General features: G+C 46.9%; 1 protein-coding gene across 2 annotated transcripts; it reads left to right on the top strand.

Moving 5' to 3' along the window:
- Positions 1-314: 314 nt before the first annotated feature.
- LOC107503233 (uncharacterized protein C8orf76) lies at positions 315-19,218 on the top strand. 2 transcript variants are annotated; one of them, XR_004954648.1, is made up of 9 exons: positions 315-469; positions 3,362-3,457; positions 4,165-4,308; positions 7,786-8,126; positions 8,307-8,411; positions 11,927-12,059; positions 16,955-17,062; positions 18,027-18,228; positions 18,932-19,218. XR_004954648.1 is itself a non-coding variant. In XM_016131198.2 (7 exons), exons 1-7 carry the CDS (start codon positions 353-355, stop codon positions 15,948-15,950), a joined length of 1,131 nt encoding a protein of 376 aa, XP_015986684.2. In that variant the 5' UTR covers positions 315-352; the 3' UTR covers positions 15,951-16,083. The 2 variants fall into 2 exon arrangements, 1 of the variants encoding a protein (XP_015986684.2); XM_016131198.2 differs by lacking the exons at positions 16,955-17,062; positions 18,027-18,228; positions 18,932-19,218 and adding an exon at positions 15,756-16,083.
- The last annotated feature ends 267 nt before the right edge of the window (positions 19,219-19,485 follow it).

Raw genomic sequence — 19,485 nt, 5'->3', positions numbered from 1 at the left:
GTGCTTAACACAGTGTCAGGAATATCGTCAGTGATGGAAAAAATGGTACCTACTGGTCCGAAACAGCTACCCTGGGGCCAGTGCTTTTTGACGCATGCATATAAGGATCGCTCTATCTGCTGAAACGGATATGTCCAACTTTTCTCGGGTTGGTTCATTTTGTGACTCAGATAAAAATCCCCCAACGACTCGCAATCCGCAGCGGGCCAAGTCTCGATTTGGCCCCTCCAGAGACTACAAGTCCCAGGATGCCGCGCTCTGGGCCTCGGAGGCTCCGCCCTTTCCGCGCTGGCCCTCACTGGGCGCCGCTCTAGGCGCCGCCTCCTCTCGGTTTCCCCGCCTTGGGCGCGCGATGGAGGCCGGCTTCTGTTGGTTCGGCGGCGAGTTCGAGGATTCGGTGTTCGAAGAGAGGCGGGAGCGGCGGCCCGGACCGTCCGGGTCCTACCGCGCCAAGCGCTGCGAGCCGCAGGTGAGAGGGCGGAGCCTCTCAGTCCCGCCCGGCCTCGTCCCCGCGGGGCCGGGCGCGAGGCCCGCCGCCCCCCCGGTGTCCCCCTCTCCCCACGAGGCACGGGCGTCTCCCGAGCCCCACCCAGTGGGCCCGGCCCAGTCGGCCTGCGAGGGCTCGAGGACACCCCGCACTGAGGGCGACGAACGCGTCTGGCCCTTGGCGGGTCTGGCCGCAGCTCTCCAGCCCTCCCTACGCCCCTGCTGTAAAATCCGCAGTAACTCCCGTGTGTCTCCACTGATCCTGCAGCCTGGCAGTCAGGGCCCCCAGAAATCCGTCCACCATCCGCTCCTCAAACCTTAATGTCTGTCCCCTTGCCGGCGCTGTCCACTTCAGGGCCTGACATTGTTCCATAAATTCCCCCGCCCACGTTAACCCGACTCTGATGGTCAAAATCTTCAGTTATATTCATTTCTCAAGGCACAGCTTCAATGCTGCCTCCTCCAAGAAGTCTTTTCTGATTCTCCTTTTCTATCAAAAATTTTTGTCTTTGATGCCTTTCCTCCCTTTTATTTTAGCTTCTGTTAAAACACTTTTTTTTTCAGTATCACATAAAGCTCTTAGGTCGGAATCTAAATGATCAGCTACACTCTGTTAGTAATGGGAACTCCGTGACTATTTTGAATTAAAAAGTATTCGTATTACTGATGACCCTTGAACAACATGGGAATTAAGGACTCTGACCTCTGCACAGTGGAAAATCCATGTATAACTTTTGACTCCCCCAAAACTTAACTACTAACAACCTACTGTTGACGGCAAGCCTTACTGATAACATAAACAGTTGATGAACATGTTTTTAAACGGTGTATGTATTGTAGGCTGTATCTTATAAAGTAAGCTAGAGGGAAAAAGCCATGAAGAAAATCAAAGAAAATATACATTTACAGTATTTATCGAAGAAAGTGTGTATAAGTGGACCTGCTCCGTTCAAACTCATGTGCTTTGAGGGTCAACTGTATTTCATGTGTGTAAATCTCATCTCACTGATAAAAACTACTTGTATCAAAAACTTACTTTTCAGGCACTGTGCTGGGTTCCTTTTCATGTATTGTCTCATTTTTCCTTACACCCATTGTACTTAACAGATATCAAGCACTCAGTGATTACTGACATGTGTTTTTCTTTTATTTCACTTACATTTTCTCCTTAACACACACAGTCATTCAGTTACCTTTAGTACTTGATCATGTGGCCTCGGAATTGAATGGGCTTGGGAAGTCGTGTCATGCAGCATGAAAAGCCGCGTTTCTGAGATAGGACCCTTGAATTCCAGCATTGGCTTTACCACGTGTCTTTGAAGGTGTCAGCTTCTTGTTTGTCATTTGGGAAAAATAATATTTGCTGTCTCACAGGGTTCTCGTGGGAATGAAATGAGATAACACATTGCCAAGAGTGGTGTGCTGTACACTTATAAAGTAAAATCCAAAAATCACTTGTCTGTAGACTTTGGTACATGGTACTGCTCGTACACTCAAAGAGGCCTTTATTCAAGTCATCTCGGTGTCCCTAGCTGGGTTGGAAGATTTCTGTTGTCCCTGCCCGCTCAGGCTCTACGTGGACCAGCTGTTTGCCTCACCAGCACGCCACCTCTTAGTCCCACCCTTGTTCACTCTGCTCTTTATTCTTTCCTCTTATCAGAAAGGGGTATTGAAAGCAATTCCCTGTCTGAATTCTTGGGAGCCTGCAGGTTATGTGGGAAAGTAAAAATAATCCTTTGAAAGGCAGTTTTGCTTGATCATTTCCTAGTACGATAATGAAAATTGGATGGAGCTTTGAAGTTATGCCGTTGTTCAAGAATTTGGGATTGGCTAATCTAACACCCTGTGCGACTAGAGAGCAATGGAGAACAAAGGGCAATTCAGGGCTCAGTATATAGACTGCTGTTGAGTTACACCGTACTGCAGAGAGAACAGGAAAACAGTGGTTACTTGCTTTTTCCACTGTGGTGGGTCAGGCAAAGGGGAGAAAGTGTTTTACTGAGATCGCAGGGGGTCATGATATCCAGGCAGCTCGTTTAGAAATAGAAACATGGAATTTTGGCATCCCAAGTGCAGTTACATTTAAATTAATAGCATTTGATTGGGGATGGACTCTGTTCATCCTCAGTGCGTTTTCCTGTGAGTGACAGGGAGGATGAGACGCTCCTTTGGAGCTGGGAGAACTGCCACACCGTGCTATCTGTCATACCTGGTTTCTCATCTGAATGTTCTTTACTCAATAATCAAGAACTCTCAGCCTCACGCATTCCTTTCTATTCACAGCATCTAAATCGGTAGAAAGGCGAATAAAATACGGGCACTTCCTCAGACTTTTCTCTTTGGCATTTGACTGCTCAGAAACCTCCTTTCAGCCTAATGTTTATCTCCTCATTGCTGAGGTTCTGCTTTTTGCTTTTATAGCATTTTCATAATAGAACTAGAATGATGATTCTTTTCTATGTCCTTTCCTTAAAGAGTTGTCAGTTCCTATTCTGGCCACTCTAAAAGTTTCTCTACCAGAAAGCATATCCCGGTCTGAAGAACCAGTAGGAACTGTGCTCATGAAATGTGGGCTCCCAGGCACCACACCCCCATCTTAAAATGCTGTGGATACAGCCATATACTTTTGCATTTCTTTTTCAGTTAGGAGGTATCATATTATTGTATGTTTCTTAATTATGATAATTTTAATAAAAACTGGGCCATCATTAAAATTGTCACTTCTCTATGTCACATGTTTTCCTCTGAGTCCCATCCTGAGGAAGTATGTCTTTTTTGAGACTTAATGGGTTATATATACGGGAAATTGCTTCTGAGTATGAAGTGGAGAAGCAAGGTGTATTCTCACTTATATGCTATTTTTCACAATTTCTAGTGGTTTTATGAAGAAACGGAGAGCAATGATGACGTTGAAGCTCTAACTATCAAGAAATTCAAAGGGGACCTGGCCTACAGACGGCAGGAGTATCAGGTAGGATTCAACAGATGGAAGATTTCCCTGCTGGTTCTGTCAGTCACAGCACATCTGAATAGCAGGCTACAAAGTTATGAGCATGTTGTTTGTGAAGAGGAATTTAATCTTTTGTGATATGTGTCTGTAATCTTAGAACGCCAAGTTTCTGTCCTTTTTTATGAGGCTCTACATAATTTGTTTCTTAGAGTAACTCCAGCATAGGGACCCCTCGGGATCCTTGTAGGTGGGTCTCCCCAGGCACTGTGTCTCTGCGAAATGCGGAGGCTCCAGCACAGATGTTTCACGGCGTCACAGGAGCAAAGCGCCCACGTTTGTAAGAAAATGGAGAAACTAACAACTTGACATCAGCTTGCTTTACATATAGAGCTCATGTCATCTTCACAAGAGTCCTATTATTTTGCTGATGAAAAGTTTATACATCGAAGTAGTGGCAAAACCAGGACTTGGCTCTAGAACGTTCTTCCTGCCATAAGGCAGTGTTCTCCACGGTCGTAGTGGTTATACTCTGCAAGACCTTCTTCTCTGCATTTTGGAAAAATAGTGACTGACTGAAATACTCACGTCTTTCTTAACTCATTGTGGGATATATTATGACATTACCTTCTGCCTGGGGGAAAAATCATCCTTGTAACTGAATCTTTTTTTCTACTATTTTTATTTTCATCTCTTCTCTTCACTTCCTCTGTTTATCAAATAATTGTCAGAAAGCACTACAGGAGTATTCTAGTATCTCTGAAAAATTGTCACCTGCGAATTTGGCCATGAAAAGGGATGTCCAGGAAAGCCAGGCCCGGTGCCTGGTTCACCTGGGAAGGCACGCAGAGGCACTGGAGATTGCTACAGACTTGGTGAGTGGCTTCATTGCTCATTTTCATTTGTTTTCCTAGGGTTGTTGAATATGTTCTAAAAAACAAAACAAAACAAAAAATAGCTTCTTGTTAGGATTAAAATCAATTTGGGTAAGCAGGAGAAAATAGCCAAGAACTTTATTATGATGAATAGTTTGGAGCTCTAGACATAATCATTTTCTTGTAATATTTTTTTCCTATATGAAAAAATAGTATGCTCAAAATTCTTCATTGCCTGAAAATCTCATTTGTAAAGTTTCTACTGTTACTAGGAATAAATACTGAGTGGAAGGATTATCAGTGATCTATTTTCTTCTTTAGATTTTTGTTAGATTTTATTTTTCATAATTTCTACAATGAATATAATATTACTTTTATAAACAGAAAAAACGTTATAAAAAATTGACTAAATATCAAACTAAGCCAAACTTTAATAGTTCTTTTTAAGAGCTAAAGAAAAGCAGTTCTTTGCAATTTTTGATTCTGCTTATTTTTGTTTTCGGATTAAGGCATTCATGGTTTACGTGTATGGGTATTTGTGTGAATTTTATATGGGCATTGGTCATAAATTTACCAGTCCTAGTTTATAGATGACCAGTTTTCCTCCAAGGGAATTAATGAGGTGCCAAGGCACTGATCTTGAACCCTATGGATCTAGCTGACCAGAGATCAGCCTAAAATACGCATTCAGTTGAACTGTTCTCATACTCATTAACTAAGAGAAATCCCTAAATGTGCTTGCTGAGGGGTTCATTGCACAGGACCCCAGCCTCTTGCAGAGAGAGGAAACCCTGGTGGTAATTGTCTTCAGAACATGGCAGATAGCTGTGTGTGTTCTTTCTTTTTCTCCCCTGTAATTGCGAGTTAATTCTTAAACTGAAAGAGAAGATTACCTGGCTAAGGAAGCATGGCACAAACAGCGAACAGTGGCCGGGTGGGATTTACTTTCTGCCTCCTCGGTCTGCAAACGAACAGCAGCTTTGACCCTTTCGGTACCTTTTTCTAGACATCAGTTACTCGTCCTTTGTTACTCTTCTGTTCCCATCCCCTCTCCCTGGCACCTCTTGCACATCAGTCACTGGTGTGTTTTGCCTTCCCCTCCTAGACCACTGAAAGCAGTGGCTGCTAGGTCAGTGTCAGGGGCCGGATTAGCTCTGTGGTTCCTTCTGGCCTAGAAAGTCTCCATTTCTGTGGCTCAGAGAAAGAGCTGTGGCCAGTCTGCAGGTGCCAGGTGACCAGAGCTTGGGGTGGTTCCCAGGCAGGAGGAAGAACAGTCAGAGACCTCAGCTCTCCTGCCAGGACTCTGAGAACTGTTCCTCCATTTCCAGGCATGCCGTCAGGGAGGACTTTGGGGAAAGGAAACAGTGTAGGCCAGTGGGTCTCATCCCTTGCTTGGTTTTTAAATTTTTTCTCTACTTTCAAATCCTCTTCTTTGTTATTAGCTCTGGTCCATTTCTGTTTTTTGTCTTGGTAGTTATTGTCCCCTCACATTCTGTAGGGGGACAGGTCACTGTACAGCATCGAACAAAATAGACAGTTAGTCTCAAAGTGCCCATCAGGACGTGAACACGTTATGCTCACAACTTCTATTGAACTTTATTCACCTCTCAATGATTTTTGGATACAATTTGTAAAAGAAGTTATTTCTTAAATAATTTAAGCATCGTATAGTGGCTGATGTGCTCATGAACTGTGGTAAGGAAACTGCTTTCTGACAGTAAATGACTTTTTTTCATTTCTGCACTCCACAACACCTGTTTCAGTTGCACTCTGTGCCCAGTTCTGGGTTCAGTGCTAAGGAGAGAGAGAAACCATATCTGTACCCCGTGCATGGATTGCTCACCTAGCGTCTTGTGGGAGAATCCTAAGCCAGCTAACGTACATCAGCTCTTCTGAAGCCCCCTTCAGTCTGTGACTGCTAGTGTGACTCACTGTAGCTCTGCCACTCGCTGTCTGTGTGACTCATTTGCCTTGTCTATAAAATGGAGATGATGAGAGAATCTATTTTAAAGGCTCATCATGAGTACTAAATGAGTAAAGCACTTAGAATAGTGCCTGGCACAGGGTAAGCACTCAGTAAATATTAACACAGTCATCATCATCGCAGTATAAGAGTTGCAATATTCTGGAAAAATCAAACTCACTTAAATGGAATTTAATTTCCAGTTATTTACTAGTTATGCTGTCAAAACCCTCATGTCAAAATCATGGTTTCTGTGTAACAACCTCTGCCCCAACACACGCTTGCTTTCTCGATATGGAAATATTTTTGAACAGCACGAAGCACTACACACTGGGTAGAGGAAAGGTAGCATTTGTTATAAATCATCTGTACCTGTTGTTTTCCTTATGAAAAGGCATGAAGCTGTATAATTCAACAGGTTATGTCTGAGGCGCTGTACTCTGTGCTAAGAGTTTCGCATTGACCAAAAACCATTTTGTAACTTAAGGGTCTGTTGGGAAGGACAGAGTATTAAATAGTAATAATGAAACCAGAGAAGTTGTCATCGGGATGGTAGCCAGACAGGTGGCATGGGGCCTTTATTGCCTGTCTTTGCACTGAACGCATGACTGTTGGGAGTCTTCCCGAGCTTTCACGCACCGGTCTGCCGCTGCCTGCTGTGTGGTTTTTCTCTTATTTCTTGCTCAGTGTATTTCTCTGCGGCAGTTTGATGTTGGATACTAGGCCAGGTTTTCCTTAGACTTAAAATCAACAGAAAGGTAATTTTAATCTGCTATGTGCTCTCCACAAACTTTAACTTAGAAAAAGAAAGCTCATTTTCCCTAACCCACAGGGCTTTTGCCATGTGGCCAGTTAGGCAAGAGGTGGTGGCTCCGGTTAAGGAGACTGGAAGAGGACTTTCTGATCAGACTGACACCCAGCACGACACCGGCCAGAAGCAGCCAGCCTTGGTCATAGCTAGCAGGGAGGGCATTTGGATTCAGTCATGGTGCAGCATGAAACACCCAGGGCTTCAGGGCCGTCCTGCTTAGATGTCTAAGCCACGGAAAATTTGGAAGTAGAGTTCATTTGAATCCTCAAGGAAATTACCATTTGGATTTTTAGAAAGCCTGGAATATTAAAATGGAACCATTAGCCCAACGTATAAAAAAGTTGTCTTGGGTCTCAGCTGTTTGGCTAAAAACAATAAAGATTATAATAAAAATTGGAAATAAACTGACATTTATGGTTTTGGAGCTGGACTTTATCAGGCCGCTATCACACGAATGGTGTTATCGTTATGACATTAGGATGTTTGGGAGTAACTGGTGCTTATTTTGCTCGCTAGGTAGGGTATATTTCTCTAGGTTTATGGTTTCTAACATCTATTGAAAAATGTTTTGTTCGCTCTTCTAGTGTAGCTGCTGAAAGACACTTCTGATTTATAATATATACAACTTGGGTTTTTAGGAATCTCCATTTTTTATGGAAAACATTCGGAAGTTTAAATTTTTTGACCTTTTTTTTCTCCCTAGGAAAATAAAGCAACTAACACAGACCATTTAACCACTGTGCTCAACCTCCAGTTTGCTATTTGTTCAAGTCTGCAGAACGTGGAGAAAAGCATCGTCTGCCTGCAGAAACTGATTTCTTTGCATCCTTTTAACCCGTGGAACTGGGCCAGATTGGCAGAGGCTTACCTGAATCTGGGGCCAGCTCTCTCAGCACCGGCCACATCACCCCACAAACAGAACAGTTTCACTTCGAGCGACAAAGCTGTAAAATCTTCCTTTTCACATGCAGGAAGAGATTGTCTCTTGTGTCCCCCCGAAACGTTGCCTGTGTGTTCTGTTGGAGCAGGCGGCGGGGATAAGCAGAATGAGCAAGCTCCCGCGGACGTCCGGAGCCCCGCGGATCGGCGGACCGAGCGAGCTCCCGCGGACGTCCGGAGCCCCGCGGATAGGAGGAACGAGCGAGGTCCCGCTGACGACCAGAGCCCCGCGGATAGGCGGACCGAGCGAGCTCCCGCGGACGTCCGGAGCCCCGCGGATCGGCGGACCGAGCGAGCTCCCGCTGACGTCCAGACCCCGGCGGCAGAACAGAGAGAAGCAGCGCTGCTCGGCGCACGGACGAAAGCGTGCGCCTCTCTCATCCGGACCAGGTGAATGGACAGTGGGTTAACAGTGCGTGGTACTAAGCTCAGGGGGGAGGTTTTAGTTTTCTGATTTGAAGTTTCAAAAAGTTTTAGGCAAGACGCCATTATATGTCTTGGAGATTTTTTTCCCCTGGTCTAGACAGAATCCTTTGAACGTGTCCTTTTAGTATGTAAGATTTAGAAACTAAACCATGTTTGCTCAGGAATACACTAGCATCATTACTTAAGGTAGAGAGTTAAAATTGAAAAACATTAAAATTGGGAAAAGAAAATTAAATATATAAAACATTAACAGAGGGGGAAGAGATACTTTAAACAGGGAACTTTTTACTCATATGTTCTCCAGAAATCTAAAGAAAACCCTCTCTTGTATTTGAATCACTGTTAACAGTGCACAGTGTTTAATTCATTCCACAGAGAATTCCCAGGGTCCAGGGCTCCGTGTACTCTGACTCCATAATGTGTAAGAGTTTATGGGAAAGGGGACTGCACTTGACCAGTTCTGTACTTTATGAGAGAAAGAGGCTCTCTTAGGTCTCAAGTGATGCCAAAACAACATGAGTCGTTGTTTTCCTTTTTTAACTCTAAAGAATTCAAGAAATATTGACTAACAGTGAGGCTTCCTGAGAATGATACTTATTTGGCAGATGTTAAACTATTCAGGTGTTTATTTAGTGTTGACTAGGTCACTAATCACTAATTCAGAAGTGCATTGAGTGACAGCTCTGTGCCAGGCACGTGCTAGGTGCTGAGATCATAAAGACCTCTTGAGAAGAACGTTCCTCTCCGCCGCTCCCTGTCGTGAGGAAGGTGTCCGCGCAGTCGGTGACGGGCAGCTCGGGCCCCAGCAGCGTGCTAGCGCAAGCGTGAGCAGAGCTCTGCGGGGCCGGCGCCCGGGCGCTGTTTGTGTGGCAGGAGGAAGGAGGCCTTTCCAGAGGGATGCTCCCGCCGAGTCCCCGGGGCCACCTGCTTTGTGCACGTGATTTTATGCCAGCCGCCGCCACCCGCTGGCGTGGATGTTGGGATCCCCCCATGGAGACCAGGAAACTGGTCTAGAATCATGTCCAAAGCGGCGCAGCTGCGGGGCGCTGCCAGGATTTGCACCTAGGTCTTCGACTCCAGAACATCTCACTGACACCGTGGAGAGAGGAGAGGCGTGCTGGATGCAGAGCACGGCCTGGGGGTGAACGAGTGGGCCAAGCAGCGTTGTCACACGGGGCGGTGGCAAGGGCAGCTTTGGCGGCGTGCGCTGGAGCGTGCGAGGCCGGCTGTGGACCGCAGGGCCGGGCGGGCAGAGTTATGTCGGAGGCAGGACTTTGGAGCCAGATCTGATTTTAAGTCGGATTCAGTCAGATCTGAATCTGGACTCCTCCATTTGCTCTGTCTGACCTCGCACAGATTATGGAAACTGATCTCCGTTTCATCAGCCTGACAGAGGGAGAAATGGGGAAAGTGCATGGGTCGTGGGAAACCCCACGTGCCTGAAGCACTTGCTGCAGTGGGCAGCATTCGGTGAACATTTCGTAAATGTACTTTTGTTGTTTTTATTAGCGCAAGACATTAAATGTCATCTTCAAGAGCTTGGTCCTCATGCTGAAGGCCCAGAGAGTATTCGAAGGTTATAAATGCTGAAGTGGCGTAACAGGAGCAGTGGTCTCCAGGGAGCCCTGGCGGCTGGGAGGAAGTATCGGAAGAAGGTGTTTGGAACTAGGGGCCCCAGCGAAGGGGTCGTGGGATAATCGGTGACGAGGACATGGGTGTCACTGCAGGTTGCAATAGACGGGACTTGGTGACCAGCCAAGTGTGTGGGAAGGACAGGCTCGGGGAGGGGAGAACAGAGGAGTCAAAGACGACTCTGAAGAGTGCCTTGGGCGCATGGTGGAGGTGGTGCCCGCCACGGAGACAAGTCGCATAGGAGGAAGAATAGAGCAGGTGTATGCTGCAGGGAATGATTGCAGGTTTCGTGTGCTGAGGTTCAAGTGCTGGCAGGTCATCCAGCTGGAGCTTTTCGTTAGGAAATGCAGGTTGAGCTCAGAAGGGAGTCAGAGGCTAAGAGTTTTGGGAAAGAGATTCGCAATTAGACGGTAGTGAGAAGTTGGGTAGGATCAATTTTGAAAAGAGGATTTGAAAGCTAGGAGGTCATGTGTGACCTTTGAGAGGGCAATTTCAGTGGCGATGGGGTGACAAGGCAGGTTGCAGAGAGTTGCGGGCTGAATGAACGTGAAGTAGGAGCAAGTGTAAGCTGTATTTTCAAGTAATTTCAGGAGCAGGCAGGAGAAAGCAAGTTCAGAAAAGGGGTCACAAATGTAGATGCTTCCCGAAGCCAGGTGGGTGATGCAGGATGCACGTGAATCGGGTCAGATTCTTTTATAAAACTCTCCAGTGACTTCCCATCGCACTTAACATTAGTCCACGTTTCTTTCCATGGTCTGTGAGGTCTTACGTGATCTGGCCCTACCATTCTTTTTCTCCTCGTTTACTAGTTTTCTCCTCCCTGGCTGTGTTCCGCCAAAGGTGATCCTCATGATTTTCAAACACATCGAGCTAGTTCTGTGTCAGGGTGCTGCTCCCCCTCGGCAGGCCCCCTTCCCACAGGAAGCAGGCCCCCTCTCAGCGGGCTCCTCATCGTTTAGGTCTTAGCCTGGGCGATACCTCAGAAGAGCCTGGCTCTACCGCCCCATCTGAGGTAGATAATTCCTCTATTCTGTCTTGGGTTTTATTCATAGCACTCCTTACTACCCGAAATTATCTCTCTATCTGATCTCTCCCCTTCCGCCCCACGAAGCAGGAACATTCTGTTTTGCTCACCAGTATCCCCCTTTGCCTAGAGCAGTATCCGGTACATTCCTCAGGATGTGGCGTGAGCGAACATGAGCTGCGTGCTGCTGGGTGGCAACAGCAGGGACCAGTGAGGCCTGAGGGAAACTGGGAAAATCTATATATTCCATATTTAAAAAGAAAAAAACCACAATGAGATAGACGTGTTAAGAGGACCAGAGGAACGAGGAGACCAGGTTACAATCACGATGGGGAAGGCAGCAGTGACGCAGTTACAAAGGGGTCATCAGAGAGTCCTCAGAGATTCACTCCTGCTTTGAAGTGAGCTGGAGAATCTAATTAATCATCGAGGTCAAGATGCTGTGGGTTCAGGGACGTGGAAGGGTCATAGGGCACTGACTTCAAAGGAACACACCCCAGCGATTCTGGGGGAGGAGCCTCTGACTCGGAGGCATGTTCTTTTCGCTCCACGTTATTTGTGCTTTTTCAATCACTTCACTCCTACAAGAAGCCCTTTGAGGTCTCGGTCCCTGAAGATTTCTTTGAGAAGCTTCAGTCTATGAATTTTAGCAAAGATGACTCCAGTGAAAAGTTGGGCAGTTTGTTCAGAATAAGAAGCTTCAGGGGTTCAGGTGAGGGTGGGCGCCTTCCATTCAGCCGTGTGTCCATGCTGTCTGTGAGCAAGTCCTCACTGCTTTCCGATCTGTGGAGCCTGCACATTGGGACTTTTCTGGTTTTTTTAGGCTTTTGCTTCAGCTCACCCAATCCCAGCAAACATCATTTGCTTTGGAGAGGAACCTAAGGACTCAGCAGGAAATTGAAGATAAAATGAAAGGGTTCAGCTTCAAAGAGGACACTTTGCTGTGGCTAGCCGAGGTGAGTATATCCCATAGGGTTTATGTGAATTGAGGCGTCAGAGATACTTTTCCCGGCTCCAATACCATTAAAAAAAAAACAAAACACCAGTCAAATCTCATCCACTAAAGGACTCCGTCTCCCTCCTTTACCTGCCTTTGGATCTCTTCACCCCCCAAAGCGGCCACGGCTTCATCTTTGTCCTGCAGCGCGGACAGGCAGGGGCTGTGTGTCGTTCCCTGGTCGGTGCTTGTGAGTCCCCCCTGCCCGCGTGAGCATCGCGAATGCCCAGCGATCGTTTTTTCAGTGCGGAATAAATGAATGAGCGTGTTGACATGCGCGCAGCACTCTCACGTGCTTTTTCCTCCATTCATCCTCCTAACCGCCTGGGGCACGGGGTAGAGCTGGCAGTGAGGCTCAGACAGGCTGTGACTTGCTTAAGGTCAGATTTTAAGTGGCAGCGCTGCCCGGGACCCCATCCAGCCACAAGCCCATTTCCTCTCTGCTCGGCCCTGTCACTACGGCGATGGCTGCAGAGAAATGCAAGTGCCAATTTTTTTTTTAAACTTTATTCTTTTATTTTTTTAAAAAATACGCTGTTGAAATTACTTAAGATGGCATTCGGAGATGACGTATTTAAGTTTTTCCTTCTAGTTCTTTCTGGTATATAATTGAAACCTGATGGCTTAGGGGCTTTTCCCGTGAGAATCAATCTCTATCCATATACATCCAAGCATGGCTCTTTCAAGAAATACCGCGTGTCTGCGATCGCAGGCACCTTCCTTCCCTCGCCGAGCTAAGCTCCCGTTTGGACTCTCCCCACTCCTGGGTCACACTGTCCTGTCTGTCCTTTCCGAACCTTTCTCAGCCTTCTGCCCTGGGCTCTTCCCCTCGAGCCCACGGACAGGCGCAGACACCGCGTGTCTCCTGGGTACCGGGCCCCCCTCAGCCTTCGCGTCCCTTCATCCCTCTGTAGCATCTGTAGCTGCTGCCCCCCTGCCCCACTTGTTCCCTCTTCCCTTTACTTCTGAGAGGCCACACTGGTCCGCTTTTCTCCTGCGTTTCTCGGTGCTAGACCTCATTATTTTGTTGCTCTTAACCTCACTCCGTTGGGCCTCTTCTCTAGTCTCCCGCGCAGCCCACCGCCAAGCCCACCTCGCTTCAGGGCGCACCTTCGCTTCTCTTCCATTGCTAGCTCCATCGTCACATCGCCTCACGGCGACTCTCACAGCGACCTCCTGGCTTGTCGTCCCTGCTTCCTCGCCTTCTCCCCTCGGAGCTGCCTGGAACACTGCTGCTGGGTCCATCTTAAAACATTGACCGTGTTACCTCCTTGCTTAAAAACTAAACTGTGTCACCGTTACTTCAGAGGTCAGGTCCAGTTTAAAGGCCTTGATAATGGTGTCTGAGGCCTTCCAGGGCGTGACCCCACACTTATGACCTAGTAATCTCCCACACAAATCTTTTGCTTCCACTCGACTAACCTGCCCACGTCTAACAAACTTGTCGTGGGTTTCCCGTCTCCACCTGCTTACAGTTCCCATCCCCAAAGACCAGGCTGAAGTTCCACGTCCTCTAGGAAGCGTTCCCTGAGCGTCCTGGTCTGTGGCAGTTCCATCCTCATCTGAGCTCAGATAAAGTGATCGTTTGAATAGACAGCTCTTTGGGCCCTGAATAAAAGTACAAGAACATGTCTCATCTTTCCCCTAACTTTTAGGTTCCTTATGACTGAGAGTACCCTTATAAGTAAGACACCCTTACAAGATGTCTTAAACGTCTTCACATCCTTCACCATGCTCAGTACATCTGTGGACTAATTGAAATAGTAGTTCTTTACCTGGACAATACATGTGACATACTCATGGAGCTTTTTAAAAATGACACATGTGTGGACTCTCACTGGGGTTATAATGTACATTTCATTTGTGCTCCGTTAATTTTATTTAACATTACTACACGGGCAACGACCCTTATCTTTAAATATTCTTTGATTGCATAGTTTTTTCTTTTTGTAGTTGTTTTATTTGAATATGGAGCCATATAAGGCCCACACACTGCATTTGGTTCTTTTGTCTCTTACATCTCCTTTATTCTAGAACAGTTTTTCTTCTCCTTTTTTTGTAATAAAAAATATATATATAATTTACCATCTTAATCATCGTGTAGTGTACAATTCAGTGACATCAGTTACATTCACAGTGTTGTACAACCATCACCACTATCTCTTTCCAAAATTTTTCATCCCCCCAAACAGAAACTGTAACCATCAGTAATCCCCTCCCGAACCCCAGGTAACCTCTAACACACTCTCACTGTCTGTGAATTTGCCTGTTCTTGATATTTCAAATAATGGAATCAAAAACATTTGTCCTTTTATTTCCCTTAGCATAACGTTGGTAAGGTTCATGTTGTAGCATGTATCAGAACTTCGTTCCTTTTTATGGCTGAATAGTATTCTATTGTACTTAACATATATACACACCACATTTTACTTGGTATCTGATGATGGACACCTGTACTGTTTTCACCTTTTGGCTTTTGTGAATAATGCTGCTGTGAACAGTTCTTTGGGGTATATACCTGGGAATGCACTGTTGATGTTATATTCCAGATTTTAAAATACTATATATTTCACTGAGTCCACGGAGTCATCGGTTGTAGACACATCATTATTTGATGTACAACTACAACTGAAAGAAAAATAAGATGCCATTTACATTATGACAGCCAGTAGTTATAAGATACCCCTTGATTTCAGGAATGGTAAAATACGGAAAGAAAAATTACCTTAGAATTGATCAAAATACCATGCTTTCATAAAAGCCGACAGTTGCCTCATTAAGCTACTCATCTCATTAGCTCTTACCTCAAACAATATGTAGTCTGAAGATTTAAAGCCACTGCAGACTGTTCTCTGAGTGCTTCTAATTAGTGTCATTTGAGTTTTCACAAATACGTGGCTCTCAGAGTTTGCAGGAAACTTAGGTCATCTAGTCCAGATCTAAGTGACTCAAGTTCCCTCCACAGCATCCCTGCCGAGTGCTATATGAAATGTCTTGAGACTTAATAGAGGTCACCGCCCTTACCACAGGTGGGCTGATCGCGGGGGCAGGAGCGGGGGCAGCTCAGGTGCAGGCTTTTTCTACTTTATTTTCTGGCTGTTTGGTCAAGGAGAAACTGAAGCCTCTGGGCCCGACTCTGTCCAGCAGGGAGCAGTATTGCGCCATCATAGTGCAGGCCCGCTCAAGTCCCTGGCGTAGCCGTGGTCACATTTCCAGAGGGATTGAGTCTCTACACATCAGGAAAGGGTGGGCCCAGCTTCTTGCTACTCCCCCGTCTGCTGCCTCTGACTTCCCTGGAGAACTAGGAGGCGGAATCTGTGTGCCTCGCCTCCGCCCCCCCTCCTGCAGCAGCTGCGTTCTACCCAGGCTCTGCTTTTCCGCCAGGGACAGTATCTTCTCCTGCTTTGACTCATGCAGGATGAATGTGACTGCCATAGGGAAGGGTGAGACTAGAAATGCGGGACATGGTGCCCATGTGGTCCCTCGATCGCTACTTCCAAACAAACATCTTTTCAATATGTTGGAACTGGCGAATGTCCTCTGACTGCCAAAGTTTTTCTGTTTTCGTGAGATCCTTTACGCTTGGTGAATAGCAGTCTTCCATGCCATGTCCGCTGCCCTTTATTGCGTCAGGGTTTTTTTCCTCCCACTGCAGGTTATGGGAGAAGATATTGTCCCAGAAAAACTAAAAGACGAGGTTCACGCCGAGGTGAAGTGTGTCGGCTCTGCAGCCCTGACTGCCTTGGTGATTGCATCTTCGAAAGAATTTGAAGACAAGTGGTTCAGAAAGATCAAAGACCACTTCTCTCCCTTTGAAAACCATAAAGAGATACAGATCTCGGCTTCGTAGTCCCTTTAAAAACAAACAGAACGTCTTTTACCATGTTGATTGTCCTTGTTTACTTCAGAGAATCCGCTGCTAATCATGAAATGTAGTGAATTAAAAATGATCGTTTTATAAAAATGGCTTATCTCACAACTTATTTCTCCTGTGTTCACATTCTTGCTTTTTTTGTTGTCTTTTTAGATTTTTGCCATTCACTTATCTTAGGCCTCCTACCCCTTTAGAAGATAGCTGTTGGGAACAGGTATAAAAGAGACTTTTAGATTGGATAGTCTTTTAAAAATAGTTACTGTATTATAACCAGCAATATCGGTATCCACATTGTTTAGGTAAGCTGGTCAGGAACGACCAAGAGTGTTGAAATATAATAGTAAACCATTTCTGAGAAGGGGGCATCGAGGTCTGTGGAGGCTCCGAGCCCTTGCCACGCCTGTCAGTAAGCACGCTAGCCTGCCGGTCTCGTAGATGCTGCAGGAGACTGTTATTCGTGGCCCAGCAAGCAGTGGGAGCTTCAGCATGCTTGCATCAATTCCTCGTGCCTCGGAATCCCAAGGGGGTGATGTGTTTGGGCTCCAAGTATTGAGTGCTCAGGCAGTGCGGGGGTGCGTTACAGGGGTGGAACCCAGAGCTTAGGACCTCAGACTTTCTGTAATGAGCAGTAAAGGTGCTTGACCTGCACTCCAGAGGACACTTTTTTTTAAGGCTGTTTGCTATGTAAACATCATTGAAAAGATCATCTGGAATGAAGGGCAGTTTGTATCATGCTCATAACACGAACAGAAGTGTGAAACCCATAAAGCACTTTGACAGAGCGAGTGTCCTGTCTGTTCAGCCACACAAATCACAGTCACAATCTACAGTATTGTCACCAGATACAGAGGGCCATTGGCGCCATAGAATTATCTGAGGGCGAGAGGGAAGCTCCCTTGGGAGAAGTGGAATTTAATAATAAACCAAAATCTTCATCAAATGCCGTCCCATTAAAATGCTTTTAATTTTATGTTCCTTAGCAAAGGGAGGAGAATTCCAGGCCTGGGCAAGAAGGTGACATCGTCGGGATTTCCCTTCCACCTCACCTGCTGACTTCACCCTTCCCCGGGCCCCTGCCCCAAACAAAGGTCAGACTTTGTTTATATTTTGACTACTCTTAGAATGAGTGAGTGAGAGCATGACCAGCAATTGCAAGGTTAGTCACTTATCTCTAAGTGAAGCAAAAGACTCTGTATGATTAATGGACATTTCAATTTCTAGGAACAATAAGAAGTGTGGAAACCCTTCAGCAGCTCCCGTTGCTCTCCACCCATTTATGGAGTCATTAGCAGCCACTTATTGAGCTCCTGTAATGTGGTCAGCATTACGGTTGCCGTGGAGACATAGGTTATCATGGAGTTTTTGGCCTAGGTGTCCATGGCCCTGAGCATAGAGCCCCACCTGAAGCATGTCTGTGCTCTATGGCCTTTGTCCCCCTGGGGCTTCATCCTTCCCTACCCCCCACCTTTAAACGTGCTGTCGCTCAACCTTTAGGCCTTTGCACAGGCAGCTCCGTCTGGAACCTCCCCCGCCCCATCACACGGCTCGTTCACGTTCAGCTTTCGGGTATCCGCCTAGTCTTAGCTTCCCAGGGGCCTCCGTCCCCGAGAGGTGGTAGGTCCCCTCCTGTCCTCCTTCCCCGCTCTTTCACTCACGTTGGTCTTTATCATTTTATATCGTAATCGTCTGTTTGTTTTCCGTGACCAGACTTTAAGCTTTGTAAAGTCGGCGACTCGGAAGCTTGTTCGTATTTATATCCTCAGGGGAGAGTACCTGGCATCTCGCTAAATATTCGTTGAAAAGAACTGCTGAATTAATTGGCCAGCATCTTATTATCTTTGCACAGGAGGTTAACACCCGACGATCTGACCGCACTGAGGTAAACCAAGCATCCTGCCTGTTACTGTAGCAAAACCCGCTCCGTCCTGTCCATCCAGGTCTCCTAGAAATGCCCTTTTCCTCCTCAGCCTCACCTGGCTTCCGGTCCCTATCCTGGTCCCCGTCTAACTTTGCCCAGGCTTTTAGCTTTAGCCCTCTGGCTTTCCCCCACAGGCCCACTGTGCGCACTGTCCGACGCCCTCGTGGTCGTCATGAGCTGCTCCTGCCGTCACTCTTGCCCCACCTCGTCGCCCTGGCAGCGGCACGCCATGCAGGTGACAGCCCAGCCTCCAGCACTCCGGCACCAAGGGAGACCGTATCTCTGCGTTTCATCACCCGAAAGTCATCCTGATCATTTCCAGCACACATAGTGAAGGTAATTAATTGAGCAGTGATTATGCTAAAGAAAAATCTCAGACCAGCCTGCCTAGACACCCCACCCTCTTGTCAATGAGTGAATCACAAGGTGAGCAAATGTGAACCACAGAGGTGACTGCCTCTACTCCAGGTGCGTGGGGTGGGACGCAAGACCAATTCCCGCTTCTTATGACTCAAAAGGCATGCCTTCGAGCATCTCCCAGGGAGGGGAATCTATGTCTGGTGTTTGAGCCGGTGAGAGTCTAGTCCTTAATACTCTTAAACCCTGCCATCTTCATGCTGTAGTCAAAGTGATCTTATAAAAATAAAGATGGTTCTCAGAATCCTTCAGTGGCTTCCCACATCCTTCCTGGGGTCTGGGGGGCCTGTGCAGTCCAGCCTGCCTGCTCCACCCCAGCTCGCTCTGGGTTCCTCTCATGTCCTTGGACTCTTTAAGCCTCCTGCCACCCAGGCCCTTTGCCCATCCAGTTACCCATACTTGGAACAAACGTTCCTACAGTCTTCAACCCTGCCATAAACTTCCCCTTCCCAAAGACCTTAGCTCCAAAGTCGCTCTCAGACAAGATGTTCCTGATCCCAGACTTGCTCAGGTTCCCCCTTAAATGTCGTAGTGCCCATGCTTCCCCCCCAAAGCCCCCCCACCCCCATCCCAAACGCTTACGGGATTGTAATTGCATACTTATAGAATGAATCCTTGCTAGATCACAGGCTCCAGGACTGTGTCTCCGGTTTGCCCCTTTACGGTGGAGCTCACCTTCCTGGATACGACAATTTCTGCCCACTGCTGCCGTCCTGGAGCCTGGGGTCCTTGCAGAGGCCGCCTGAAGCCTGGTGAGCTCTGTCCCTAAGAGTCCCGCCGCCAGCACCAAAGCCGCCCTGCCCTCCTGTGCAGCGCCACAAAGTCGTGCTTCGTTTTAGAAAAAATCTTGGGTAAGAATCTGTGAAATCCAAGGCTATCATTTGCAAAAAAAGATTGTTTTAAATAGCAGCTTTCTTGTGCTTCTGAAATTTCATTTCTAAAGGGAATTTACACACTACTTTCTAAGGTCTTAATCATAAAAACAAACAAGCAAATAAAACCCAGAGAGGGCGATAGGACAGAACCCCGAGCTCTGGTCCAAAGGTGGGACCACACGTGGAGGACGTTCAGGCACGGCGGTGCACACGCCCGCCTCCCCGTGCCTGGCCCTGTCCCCTTGCTAAACCAGGACTTGGGGTTGTGCCGTGGGCTGCTGAGCTCTGCCGCACAGCCAGA

This window comes from Rousettus aegyptiacus, unplaced genomic scaffold, assembly GCF_014176215.1.
Source record: "Rousettus aegyptiacus isolate mRouAeg1 unplaced genomic scaffold, mRouAeg1.p scaffold_m13_p_15, whole genome shotgun sequence".
Taxonomy (NCBI): domain Eukaryota; kingdom Metazoa; phylum Chordata; class Mammalia; order Chiroptera; family Pteropodidae; genus Rousettus; species Rousettus aegyptiacus.
This window is presented reverse-complemented; position numbering and strand designations above follow the sequence as displayed.

What these genes read in the sequence shown, in the direction of transcription:
- LOC107503233 (XM_016131198.2), top strand. Translation starts at nt 353, where the DNA reads ATGGAGGCCGGCTTCTGTTGGTTCGGCGGCGAGTTCGAGGATTCGGTG. An exon ending in GCAGGCGGCGGGGATAAGCA is followed by an intron (nt 8,127 to 8,306) that starts GAATGAGCAAGC and finishes CGCGGATCGGCG; the next exon opens with GACCGAGCGAGCTCCCGCTG. An exon ending in CTTTGCTGTGGCTAGCCGAG is followed by an intron (nt 12,060 to 15,755) that starts GTGAGTATATCC and finishes CTCCCACTGCAG; the next exon opens with GTTATGGGAGAAGATATTGT.